The sequence below is a fragment of the Emys orbicularis genome, chromosome 1, assembly GCF_028017835.1.
Source record: "Emys orbicularis isolate rEmyOrb1 chromosome 1, rEmyOrb1.hap1, whole genome shotgun sequence".
NCBI classification, from domain to species: Eukaryota; Metazoa; Chordata; order Testudines; family Emydidae; genus Emys; species Emys orbicularis.
In genome coordinates, this window is record NC_088683.1 from 69,976,157 (window position 1) to 69,990,118 (window position 13,962).

At 44.3% G+C, this 13,962-nt stretch overlaps 1 protein-coding gene across 1 annotated transcript in view; it reads right to left on the reverse strand.

The window, feature by feature from the left end:
- Window positions 1-7,391: 7,391 nt before the first annotated feature.
- PTPRB (protein tyrosine phosphatase receptor type B) overlaps window positions 7,392-13,962 on the reverse strand; it is an 87,141-nt gene continuing 80,570 nt past the window's right edge. Inside the window, exons 32-34 of the mRNA XM_065413720.1 lie at window positions 12,931-13,066; window positions 8,349-8,469; window positions 7,392-7,414 (exon numbers count right to left, since the gene is read on the reverse strand). Coding sequence (XP_065269792.1) covers window positions 7,392-7,414; window positions 8,349-8,469; window positions 12,931-13,066 — 280 coding nt within the window. The remainder of the gene's footprint in view (window positions 7,415-8,348; window positions 8,470-12,930; window positions 13,067-13,962) is intronic.

Below are 13,962 nucleotides of genomic sequence, written 5' to 3' on the forward strand. Positions count from 1 at the left end.
GGCTCTCAGGCAGCCACTCTGCACAGGTGTGAGAAGTGACCTTCCAGCCTGGGCCCATCTGCCAGGTACAGGGGCCAAGTGTGCTGGGGCGGAGGCCCTTCCCTTCCCCTCCCACATGGCAGGCCAAGCAGAAAGCCCTGAGTCATCGGTGGGTTCAAGTCCCTACTCTGCCTGAGCTGGAGCAAGGAGCAACCCATGTTGCTCACCTCCTGGGTAAGTGCCCTAAGCACTGGGCTACGGGGTGCTGGAACAATTCGGACAGCGGGGGTGCTGTGAGCCATTGAACCAAATTGTAAACCCTGTACATGATGGAAACCTTGTGAAGCGGGAGTAGGTGGCAGAAGCACCCCTAATTCCAGCACCTATGCTGGGATATTCAATTCATCTGCCTTGGCCCAATGCCTATTTGAGTATTTTATAGAAAGTGAACTATCGTCAACAGGCAAAATGAGAAAGCTCACCTCCAACCCAGGTTATCATCTAGCCCAATGGTTAGCGCACTCAGCTGAAAGCCCTTCGTGCAAGTCCCCGCTCCACCTCAGCCAGACTTAGGATTTGAATGGAGGGCTTGCATCTCATTGATGGGTACTCTAGCCACAGGGCTATGGGGCGGGGTGGCATTGTTCACTGGAACTGAAAGGGTTTTTCCATGAGTTAAAGTATGTAGATGTACTTTAAATGAGGGCATTATAAAGGCTTCATTAGTATAGGGTGACCAGATGAGAGGAAGAAAATATCGGGACACATGGGGGGGGGGAGGGTCGCCGGCAGAGCAAAAAAAAAATAAAAGAAACAGAGTGCTGCGAAATATCGGGACGTCTGGTCACCCTACATTAGTAACATCTGACGCTCTTCACTGACATATTGCCTTTGCCATGAAGAAGAGCAAGAAACAAGGTGTGTGACAGTCATGGCTCTGCCTAGGTTTGGTGCACCAGCTGCCATAGATGACAATGACTACGAAGGAAAAAATGACCAACCTAGACACAGGCCGAGTAGCGCAGCACAGGGATGAGAAACAGGCCACCTAGCAAGCAGCCAGGTGTGATGCCCAGGCTAGAAAGTGCTCCATCCTATCTCTATAAAAAGCTAATATGACCGTGCTCTGGGGCTTGCATTGGATTTTGGTAATATTTTCTCTGTAGTTGCCCTGTCCTGGGAAACCTACATTTTTAAAGTCCAGAAACAAAATAATGTAGTCCTGCTGGGTCTTTTTCCAACAGGGATCTAGAGCAGCCCTGCTGTGTGCTAAAGGGTGGTGGGGTCCAGGGGCGGGGCTGCCATGCGGTGGGGTCCGGGGTCGGAGCTACCGCCCAGCCCCACACACCAGCATCCAAGTCGGGGCTGCTGCCTGACCCTGCAAAGCAAGAGCCAGGGTCGGGGCTGCCAGCCGGTCCCACATGGCAGGGGTCAGGGTTAGCAGCAAGGTTCAGGGTTGGGGCTGCTGGCAGGCCCTGCACGGCGGGGGTCGAGGTTGGGTTGGGGCTGCCGTCCGGCCTCACACAACAGGGTCCGGGGTCCCTGCCACCCGGCCTTGCCACCAGGGGCCACGTCTGGCCCCACTATGTGGAGGGGTCTCTGGGCTAGGGGCACAGGGCATAGCAGTGTATGTAAGAGGAGGGTTGTGGGGGAGGGGAGAGGGGGCGGTGGTTCTCAACCTGCAGCCCACAATGATTAATAGGTTGAGACCCATTGATCTAGAGCAAGATTAAGCTTTATTCCTTTCTGCTACATTAGTGACGTTTGCCAAGCTATGGAACAGAGTGCCTTTTACCAGTGCCTCAGTGCTACTGGTTTGTAGATGTGTGGGGTTCAGCAGAGAGTGTGACTGAGAGGTAAGCCCCGTATCTCATGCATAGACCTTCCAGCTGACTTTTAGGCGTCCCCACACATCACCTATGGCTACTGCTACCCTTGGAGCTGGGGAGAGGGAGTGCAACGCCGATCTCACGCAGACATGCTCACGCTAACGCTCACTGTTAAAATAGATGTTTAGCTGCAGTAGCACAGGTAGCGGCGGCCTGGGCTAGCCCCCATGACTGCATGCCCATGGGGGGATCCAGGTGGGTTTGTACATGACTAGCTCATGAAGCCGCTGCCAATGCTAGTGTGGCCACACTGCTATTTTTAGTGAACTAGCTCAATGAGAGCGAGTACAGGTCTCCCTATGAAAGCAGGAAATCACACCCCCTGCTTTGCGTGTAGCAGTAGCTTTAGCGGCATTGGTGAATACCAAATGGTAGCCAAATGTCACTATTCCCTTCAAATAAACAGAACGGCCTGTTCTTAACAGCAAATTGCAAATACAGGCCAACACAGCTAAAATACTTGTTTGACTTACTTAGTAATATTAGGCCTGCAAGCAAAATACTGTCGTTAAAGGCAAAAAAGCTAGTTGTTAACTAGCATGGTTCAAAACTTGGTGTAAACTTATGTTGCTCCACTGCAGTCAATGAAGTGATGTCCATTTACATTAGCTGAGGCTCTGTCCTAATTGGTACCGGTGCCTTGTGGCACGTCTATGAAAGAGCAGGAGCTCAAGCACCTGAGCTACACTACAGCTGAAAAAATGACCTTTGGATAAGAGATTTGCACACTGGTTACTAACGGCCAAGAGAAAAGTATTTGGGAGGAAAAAGCAAGCGCCACCCAATAGCATATGGTGTATGTACTTCTCTCGCTCGCGCACAGTCGCGCAGAAAAAATTTAAGGCAACAGTCTTTGATGAATTTAATGTTCTCTGAAGACTGTCTCATTTAAAAATCAAACTCACTTATGACCTTTTCCCTAAACAGCAGGACAACACAAATCCCTCATGCAAAAGCAGTCAAATAGAAGACGAGGACATGAATTTAAATGAACTGTTTTATTCATGAACGATGTGTAAAATACACTCAAATATATTTGCTTTGTAGACTGGCGTTAAAAATATAAAAGTATACATAACAAATACATAAATAAACAATAGTAGCATAGTTCTGTGCTCACCTAGTGTTTGTTAGAAACACAAATATGAATAATTATATAGCATATGAAAATGGAATATTTTCTGCAGCCATTTTTCTGAACCTTCACCCAGGCACAGAATTTATGACTTAAAAAAAATTGTTTAGCAATGTAAACTAGTGTGCCATTTAAGGACACTCTACAGTCAGCTACTTGACTTGACTTACTATATGGTTTTAGCTTTCAAATGAAACAAACAAACAAAAAGCCAACCTGCAAATTACTCACCCAGCATTACTGATACTCTATACCACAGTTCCACATTAGTCCATAGTCATATGTATTTTCTGCTACAGTCATTCAACAAGACCAATCTTATCTAGTTCATTGATCTGCTAGGTCATGAGTAATAAGCTGCTTTTACTTTGTGCAGCGTGGTGCCACAGGAGTGTCACTACACCAGCTAGAAAGCGGATGGGCACAGGACAACAGGCCACAGGGAGCCTGCTAGTGCAACCTCATCTTTAATTCAGAGATGCACCCTCCAGAGACAATGGGACCCAGACTACAATGCTCAGAAGGCTGAAGCTGAGCACAGGGTCATCAACAAAAATGACTGTCATCTTATGCTTCAGCCTATTCACACAACTGAATGTCCTTGAAGCATTGCCAGACAGGCAACTAATTGTATGCAATTGCGAGCCATGCTAGTTATGGCTAGTGCATTGTGTACAAAGACATGCAGTTGCTGTAAGCCATACCTCAGTATTACACAATCTATGGCTCTTGGACAAGTCACCGCAGATCACCCCCCCACCCCCCTTTTTCCAGATGATAACTCTCAGGCCATTGCCACCCAGTTTAGGAATAGTAACTTTGAATTGTACTTGGTCTCACTTTGCTGTCTATTGTTGCAGCGCTTTGCTTTCCAAGGCACAGCATTAACTCCATGGCATATTATGTAAACTGAACACAAAGCCGCTCTTAGGTCTTTATGGGCACTACAGCTGAAGGGAAATTCTTTATGTAGCGGCCTAAGGAGTACTTTTTTTGGCAGGCATTTATCAAGCACATTTAAGCCATATAAATAACTATAGCAGCAGATATAATTTATAAAGTTGCACTTTCATGACATCTTCACAGTGTGTCTATTGCAATCATTTATTTCAATGACCTAGTTGTAATTTAAAAAAAAAAAAACCTCTTCTCTAAATCTCTAGCTATGTTATATGAAAGGTTTTGCTAAAATAGGTAGTAGGCCTTGCATTGGTATTGCACAGACTAAAACAATTCATCACAATTGCATTAAATACCTGTCAATCAAAAAAATGGTTAACGAAGGGCCCAGTCCTGCAAATGATGATGTACGTAAGTGTCATTGCTCATGTAAATAGTCCCATTGCCATTAATTGGACTAGTCACATCGGGGGGGTGGGGGGGGAGGGGAAGAGGGATTTAGAAGCTTGGGCCCCAACTGTGCAAATCCTAGCTCAAGGGTTAACAACATTGCGTGTTGCTTTTTAACCTTACAATTGGAAACCATCAAGAAGGGGATTCTTAGCCATACAGTATATACAAATCTTCAGTTGAGGATTATTTTCCTTAACAGCTGTCTTTCTTCAGTACTGCAGTTCCTTATAGTCCAGCCTTTTTGCTTTAACAGTTCCCTATCGGTTCTGGCATTCTACTTCAAGGCACAATAAATATAATTAATTACACTAACTGGTGGCTTGCACCAAAAATATTACAGCGCTTCTGCCATTTATTTGTTCTCAGTATAGTTATACTGGCTCCATATGAATATGTCAGCTTATTAGCTAGCACGCAGAACCAGTCATACTGTGTGTGTGTGTGTGTGTGTGCAATGTCACATATCTAGGGAGAAATGGGAAGCTGTTCAAGAGCACTGTATGCGAGTGTTGAGGGCTGCTCATCATTTTATTAAATGACGGGAGGAAAAAGTTCATGACCTAGAGGTACTGTTAGCATAAAGAAATGATGAAAACAGACTTTGGCTAGGACATCATGTTTTGGCTGCTGATCTGTGCACGTTGAAGGCATAGCGGCGGGAAAACAACTTTAAAAAGAGGAATATGCTTTGTAGGCTTTTGAAAACCATGAACTACATATATACACCATTTACAATCATTGACTCGTGCCCGCCAAGCGTACACTATTGAACAGGTTTCAGTTCCTTAGCAGAAAAAAATGACATGGTACTAGCTAGTGAGGAATAATGTATATGGTACATTTGATATTCCTTCAAAGTGTAATTGTACTGATGGTAACTAACCTCATGCTTCAGTCACTGCTGCAAAAAGCAGGGAAGTAGATGAGGATGGACTCCAGCGCACACAAAGAAGGCTAGTGGTGGCTTTATGGATAAAGTAAGTGAGAGCAAGAGAGTGAGTGAGAGTGTGCGTGTGTGCGCGCACACGCACTTGCTTTATGGCTAAACTCTGTTTGTCTGGGGGTTCACCTGTGAAGCAAGGGGTCCACAGGCCAGGGAATCAAAGTCATTGTCATACAAAATTGTCCAAACAATTAAAGCAGCCTAAAGCTTTTGAGCAGCTGTGAAACCTTGTATAAAGGGAGGTCTCTGGAGCAGCTGCAGGAAGGGTGTCTGGTAAGGAGTAGGGGATGCCAGAGTGAGTGGAGAGGCACAGGGACTGTAGGGATGGTCCTGTCTATCTAGCGGAATTTGGGTGACCTGCAGTGTTTCTGAGTAGAAATCCCTGCTTGTTCTGTGTTGGCCAAACGCACCCACTCCACTGAATGGAAAATTTGAGGAAAATTCTGCAAGGGCAGCCTTGGCGTTTTCCTCTGCTCTTCCATTGTCACCTTCATGGGTATTTCTGCAGCAGGGAGGGACTAGCCCCAGCATGCAGAGATGCAAAATAAAGGCCTATGTCCTTCTCTCTTCCTGGAACCTGGGGCTCGGTTCCTTCTTCTCAACCCTAATACATGATTTTATTTTAATTCTGTGGAACAGGAGCTGTTTTCTCCTCACAGCTGGGGCTCTCCTGAAGTGCTGGCTACGACAGTATTAAACTCTACGGGCCACACAGCCTGCAGTGGGGGTACTGACATGCCAAAGAACAGGGAATTTACAGCATCAGAGGCTTATTTGAACAAGTTCTCCTCCAAACAGCTCTGCCCCTTCCTTTCAACAAAAATATTCTAAGTTTTGTCTTGTGGCAGGCTAAGCTTTCGCCAGATAACCTGTGTGGGAGGAGATCGGAAGGCAGGCCGAACTACCAAGCCTTTCCTTTCTCCTTTGGAAAGGATTGTTCTTTAAACAAAGTTTTCATTATATTTTAATAGTGAACAGTCCCTTTCCTGTTAATTCAAAGTGAGTTTTTTATAAACACAAAGAAACAAATGCTATTGATTGGAGTGGTCAGATTACAGTATCTTCAAGGGAAAAGTGATCTCCAATAAAGAGCAATGGCAGCTTAAATGCCACTATTACTGTGAAAACTGTTTCCATCTTTGGCATCTGTAAATCTGTATATTCCTGGGGGGTCTATACTGATGTTTTCCAGCCCAGCCTACTCTTTAAACTCTCTTGATAATGACTTTTGTTTTCAAGAGTGATAAAAATTGCCAGGTTTTGCATCCTCACAGAAGTAAGTCTCTGCATGTCAGTCCGGGTGAATGCATGTGTAGTTTATTTATTGTCTTTGGCTGCTGTATGCATTCATTTACGTAGTCATGCAGGTCAAATCTAAATCTGACCTCCCATCAGAGTAAAAGACGAGTTCTATTAAACTTCAAGGCAACATATGTTAATATTTTTTCACTAACATTCAGATTACAGTGCAACAGTTGCTCATAGTGAAGTGGACGTTTTTTTATTTGGATGTTAATGAGCTTTTGGTAAATGGTACATTGCAGTGCCCTGGCATTGTGGATTTCATCCATTCTGATCAAATCACAAGCAATCAGCAATCAATTTAAAGTTTAGAATTCCTATGTAGGACTACTATCTTTTATCTAACATGTATCTTATTTCATCTTGTGAACACTGAGTCAGCTAAAAAGGCTGGCTATCCTTAATGGATTTTTCTTGTATATTAAGTGCCAATACATAACCTATTCCAAACTCAGCAGTTCTTTTTGACACACAGTTTAAAATAGTTTATGTAGAAAAGTTCCTAAAAACTTTAGTATGGAAAAATAGTATTATCTGAAGCTTAATATTAATATAAACATTATAGAAAAAATACATATTTACATAACACCAAAATACAATTATATACAATAATATCTATTACACTTAAATTATATATCTTTAAAAAAATCACCAGACCAATAAATTATACACAGCTTCAATAGAAATGTCTGGCACTTCTCTAGTGCATGAAACACACACACACACACACGCACACTCACTCACACAAAGTTAACAGATCTGATCACAAAAGCAGGTGTCTGTTACATTCTTAGTGTCTCGAATAAACAGCATCTGAAAGCAAGGAAAACAGATTAGAAAAATCACCAGTCTGTTTTATTTTCATCTTTAGGAGATGAATATGGTGTGTGGAGAAGTGGCGGAGCACCAGCACTGTCTAGCGATTGGTATGACAAGAGGGAGGCACTGAGCAAGTTCCCACTCACAGCTCCGCCATTACACTTCAGTCAGGAGTTGTACAACTCCTGTTATTTCAGTCTTTGGCCTCTCACATGTGGAGGTGGGAGTCAGATCACCAAATTCTTTTCCACTTGGGAAAGGAGCCAGGCTTTGAAGATAGGTCATCAACAGTGGAAAACAAATGTCACTTATTACTGTTAAAAATCACTTGTGTTGCACTGGAAATACACATGGTGTTTCATGAACATAAAACATTTTCTCTCTCCCAACAAGCTTATAAGTAAAATGGACCAGACAAATGTGAGATGTGAGGTAAGAATATGCAAGGGAAACCAGGAACAGACAGTTGGTGAAGTGAAGGAGGAAGCAAATTTTTTTGGGTGGAGTGAATTTTAATGAGGAGGAGAGAGGCTTGGAGGTTGTTCCTATCATAGGGGACATCTTAATAGTGTGTAAGATAGCAAGAGTGTGAAAGAAAGCTAAAGGGCATAGTAAGGTGACGGCACTGGAAGGTGTATAAGGTGTGAGTGGGTGGTGTAGGAGGAAATGAGATCAGAGACGTAGGTGTGGAGTTGAAGCTGGGATTTAATGGGGAAGCCAATGGAGAGGAGAATGAGATGGCCAGAGTGACAAGAGAGGAAGACAACTGTAGCACCAGCATTTTGGATAGAGTGGAAGGGAGCAGAGGTGAGAAAGAAAGTCTGACAGGAGGTTATAATAACCCAGGCAAGAGATAATGCAATATGTCCCTGGCTATTAAATTGTGAATCTGAAACACTTTATAATTCAATAACTTTGTCCTACCTACCTCTGTGATACTCTGGATTCACATTTTCATATATTGGAAACAAGGGATTTTCTTGTTCACTGCGTAGCTTTCTTGCTCTTAACACATCTCTCACACACTGATGTAAATAGACATACTGACACTAGAAAAGAGGGAGGGAGGTGTCAGAAATGAGTGAAATCTGCAAAGGAGTAAGAGGGTCTTACACTCAGATGCCATTGAATGGTAAAACATGGAGTGTTTTGCAACACCTTTGTTCCAAGGGAGATAAAAAGCCATGTCAGTTGTTATGGGAATGTGATCTTTTTCATAAGATTTTTATTTGAGCGGGTTTGGAAAATTCTCCAATGAAAATTTTTTCCACTGGAAAACGGCATTTTGTTGAAACTGAAAATTCCTATAGGAGCATGTCGATATCAACAACATTTCTTTTCAAAAAGAAATTAAAAAAAAAAGTTTCAAAAAATGTCAAAATGTTCTGTTTTGACAAATTTGGAATGGAATGTTTCCGTTTTTCCAAATCAAAATGGACTTTTAGTTTTGAAATAGCTTTTATTTCATACTGTTAAAATAATGAAAAAATTAAAATATTGAAATAAAAATGAAATGTTTCCATTGACTTAAAACTTGAAATTTTTCCAAAATTTTCTGGGAAATTGCAGAATTATTTAATTTCATTCTGATTCAGAACTAAACAAATTTTGAAATAGCAGAAATTCCTGTGACATGGACATTCTGGGTTCTGCACAACTGATCTTTATAGCAGCTTTCCAGTTTACTGTTGCTACCCATGCAAAACATTAAGCCTCATGTGACATAATGAAGTAAGCCCTAGTCAAGTATGTTTTTCTACCTTCCTGATAACAAGAGTAGGATGTGCTCAGGGCTACTTCCATGCTTGGCAGGGAAGTGCAGTTAGGCCCTGTTTATACTGGACAAGGAAAGCCTGTGGGATCCTTTTCTAACAAATTATATTTAAATATGGATGTTTTTTACCAGAAGGAGTCTATGTTCTTTCCCTTGCCAGTGCTGACAGGACTTAAATGTGCTATAAACTGGTTTATTAGACTATGATATTGGCTGTGACATCCCTAGTTTTCCAGCAAGGTTAGCCCTTGTCTATGTAGGCCAAGTGAACTGTGTTGTCTCCTTTCTAAGGATAGTGTTTGAATAGTTTACTAGAAAGGAGCTAAGATGTTGTTTTGACCAGTGTGGACAGGACCTAACTGATATGATCTGCTATTTACCCAGGTTGCCTTTACTTATACATAAAATGCTAATTCCCCATGCCTGGCCATTATCTCAGAGCAATGACCACAGGAACACTAGCATTACCTGACAAATGTATTATAGTACCCATAGACCCGTAGACATTAGTGAATACGTCCTCATACTAAGGCTCTTGCTTTTAATTTTACTTTGCCTTAAAGGCATCATTTCCCCGGGGAATACAATTTTTTTTCAACAATTTCTCTTCATTTGCATAACAAGTTTAATTGTTGCTCTATACTTTTTTCTCTACTGTCCTGTCTCTGGGAAAATTATGAAACCTGCTGTCATGCACATAAGGCTGCTGTCTCCAGGGAACAGAATTCTGCACCCCACCCACCTATTCAGTGGAAATCTGGCCAGGGCACAGCATCTTCAGTTAGCAGATACTGCTAAGGGCTCTTGCTGTGAGTGAAATGGGGCACTGATTCCCTGCCAGTTAGGCAGCTGTGGAGACTGCTCCCTATCATGCTAACCAATATTATTTCATTGTTTCCTTGTGCTCTCCTGTGGTCTCTTGTCTGGAGTTTACAATCTATGTCTCACGCAGGGGCTGTCTTTTCATTCTGGGTCCGTACATTGTGAAGCACAATGGGACCCTGCTCCATGACTGGGGCTCTGAGGTGCAGGGGCGGCAAGTTATATGGGCCCATGGTGCCCGTGCTCCAGCAAATCCAGGGCATGGGGGCTCAGCTCTACCAATGTTCGGGGTTGGGTCTCTCCCCTGGCCCCATGCGTGCCTCCCCCGGAGTGTCCCTGCCTGCACCCTGGGCAGTGGGCGGCTGCCCTGCTGCTCCACTCTGCACTCTCTCGCCAGCCGCTGCTGGCTACAAAAGGGAGCGGCACCAGCAGCAGACTGAGGCGGCGGCTGAGGAGGAGGGGAAGAGGCACACACGTGATGGCAGCCCTCCCCTCCCCCTCCCCGGCAGCCACCACAGGGGAGGCGAGGGGGCTTCCTGGACCTGAGAGGAGCCCAGTCCCTAGGAGCAGGTGCACTGATGGTGCCGGGTGAGTGTGCTGCCGGGGGGAGAGAGAGGTCCCCCTCCCCCAGAGCTCACTGCTGCCAGCGGGGAGCAGGTTGAGGGGGGGACTGTGGAGTCCTCCTCTCTGGCCCCAGCCCCGGGGTAGCCTGACTGCACCCCAAACTCCTCATCCCCAGCCCCACCCCAGAGCCTGCACCCCCAGCCAGAGCCCTCACCCCCTCGCACCTCAACCCTCTGCCCTAGCCTTGAGCCCCTCCCACATCCCAAACCCTTCATCCCCAGCCAGAGCCCTCATCCCCCCCACCCACCCCCACATAGTGCAAGATAGGGAAACTGTTAAACGCTTACTGTTTCCAGTCCATTTTTACATTATTTTAAAAAATATATATCGGCTTACAAGGCAGGTGTTGGGGGTTGGGGGGGCAGGACTTGGACCCGTTCTGGGCACCACCAAGAATTATACAAACTTGCCGCCCCGCCAAGGTGCTACTTCAATATAAATAATAGAGTGACCACTTACATCTGCCCACCTTCCCCATCCTGGGCTCTCCCAAATTAATAGGTGAAAATAAAACCTTCTTTTTACACAAATACAGAAGTGGATTTTGGAAGTTCTTCTAATGAAGCCATGAGTCATGAATCTGGTTCATGCCAGATACCTCAGGTTCAGTGGAGCCTGGAACTCCAGCACTTCCCAAAATAGTTTACTAAACACAACCCTTGTAGTAGTTACCTCCACCCCAGAATTATGGGATACCTTCAATAAAGGGAGAAGCACCAAGAGAAGGAGAAAAGCATTTATAAAAGGTTTGTTAGAACTTCTTTCGGTGCTGGATGCGCTCCCTAGACTGGGAAGGGAAGGGATCAGAATATTAATCTGGGGTCAATTCAGTTTTCATTTTTGCTACGATTTTACCCCGGGATTGTTCTGGGGATTCTCACTGTTTGCAGTATTGAGCCTGTCTACTCCAGGAGCTCAGGTGGGACTCGAGCCATCACTGCAAGGGTTCGGGATAAGATGGAAGAGGTGGTGGTAGCTGTGGTGGGTTGTTTCCACAGCATAGTATATGAGTTCTCCACACTCCTGTCAGACATTTTACCTGGGTATGGCATCTGATTGGGACTTTCTGCCAGGCCGACACCGAGGATCCACAACCAGGTCTGGGAAACTCTGACTCTGTACTAACTAGAGCTCTTCAGTGATTAAGATAGCCTTGAAATGAAATTCATGTCTCCTCATGTCCATGTGCGGCTTTTGCAGACATCAGCAAACTTAGCCACCCATAACATAACCTCCGAATTGCAACAAAAAGCTACACTGGTATCAGGTTGCACAGCCCAGTAAACCCACTCCAATTTCTCTATTATCACGTTCCACAGGGACAATGTACAAGCTGCCTCCATTACTCTCTGTTATTAAATTAGTCCCTAAGTGTTAAGTCACCATTCTCTGAAAGTGATTTTCCTGCACTTTTAAAAGCATAAAAGACCTGCTTATCCTGTGCTAACAGAATAGATTCAGTCCCTTCTGTATAATGCGTTAGGAAAAGATTGATCTTTCTTCCCAATAGCATAATGAAAGATGGACACGTCAGCCCAGTAAGTACAAGGACACCACACAGCTGCAAGGTCAGAGTGCTACAGTTTTAAAATAATAAACACATGAGTAATTTTCTCCATCCTCCATTGTTTTCTCCCTTTATGTCCGCCTAGCTATCCATCTTAGTGCCCATCTCCAATGTACTTAAATGCTTATGTTCCTTCCCCCAATATATTTATATAACTCAGTAACTCCAGTGCAATGTGCTGTTAAAGGTCTGCTGCATTACATTCATGGGGATGACTGCAGTTCAGTGGTGGGTGAAGTGATCCCTATTTCTAAGATGTGAATAGAACTTGATATGTAAGGGCCTGATGGAAAGAGGCAATGGAAAAAAATCCCACTAGCTTCAGCAGGAATTAGATCAGGTTCTAAGTGCTACAGTACTAGGGTGACCAGACATCACGATAAAATCGGGACCGTCCCAATATTTAGGTGTTTGTCCCGCGTCCTGACCGATCTTTGGTTGGGACGCAATTTGTCCCGATATTTCGCTCTGCCGGCAGCACTTGGCTTTTTTTTTTGCTCCGCTGGCGGACACCCCCCGCCCATGTGTCCCGATATTTTCTTCCTCTCATCTGGTCACCCTATACAGTATCTGTTAACTATCTTACAGTGGTGCCACAAGGCCTAATTTATGAACAGTTGTGAAGTGCTTTGAGATCCTCAGATGAAACACTCTCTGTGTTCAAACTATTATTAGTATATGAATGATGAAGATGTGCCGTTCTGTGCCATATCCAAAGCTTACCTCTGTCTGAACCATGTGAACCCTGTGAAGTCTTAGATCATGCACTGCTCCATAAATATCCACTGAGTCCTTAGAGTCTAGTTGCTGAAGGATTCGATCCAGTGCAATGAATGTGCCTGTCCTACCAACACCAGCACTGAAAAGAGATGGAAAATACAAACCCACTGGGTCAAAGCTCTCGCCATCTTTACATTTCACTCAGGCAAGGATCAGATTTGCATTGCTATAGATCCATCATGGTCTTTGGGTTAACTGCACTATACAAGTGGCAGCTCTAGGATTTCAGATGGGAATAGTTTACAGTGGAGCTAGATTTTTCGTTTGGAGTCGTAGAAGAACTAATTGTGATATCTCCTGTTCGTCACTATGGATCAAGTTAGGCTGACAGTTCAATATATCCAAATCTGTTTGTAAGGAGCCTTTCAAGCTGTTTTCTTTCTAGAGATGAACCAGCAGATTCAGACTACGACCCTGAATAAGGACCCAAATGTTGTAGTTAACCTACAAAGCTTCACATTTTTGGGTGAGGTTCTTTGGCCTGTGTTATGCCGGAGGTCAGATTAGATGGTCACAATGGTCCCTTCTGCCTTAAACATCTATGAAGATCTGGACACACGTTTGCAGCTCAGATTTACCCCTAGTTACACTTTTTCTTAATTAAAAAGGGGTAATGAGACTTTGGGCCAGAGCCAGCAGTGCAAAGGAGACTTAAAAATCTGCCAGAAGGCAGCAGCTGAGGGTCCCCCTGGAATAGCAGGTGTGCCAGGGACAGTGCTCTAGTGGTCCTACCTGGAGGCAGGACCTCCTAAGAACTGTTATTCACTGCCACTAGTTGGGCACCCAGCATCTCCCAGGATGAGGGCATGTGTGTCAAACACTGCTCTGGACCACCTAGCCCATAGTCTCTCAATTAAAGCCTGGGGCTGTTCTATAGAAATTTAAGCAAAAGTTACCCCCTGACAGACACCAACAGTAGAGATCTTTTAAATATATTTGATAAAACTCCTGAACTAATGACATCCTGCTTTCATT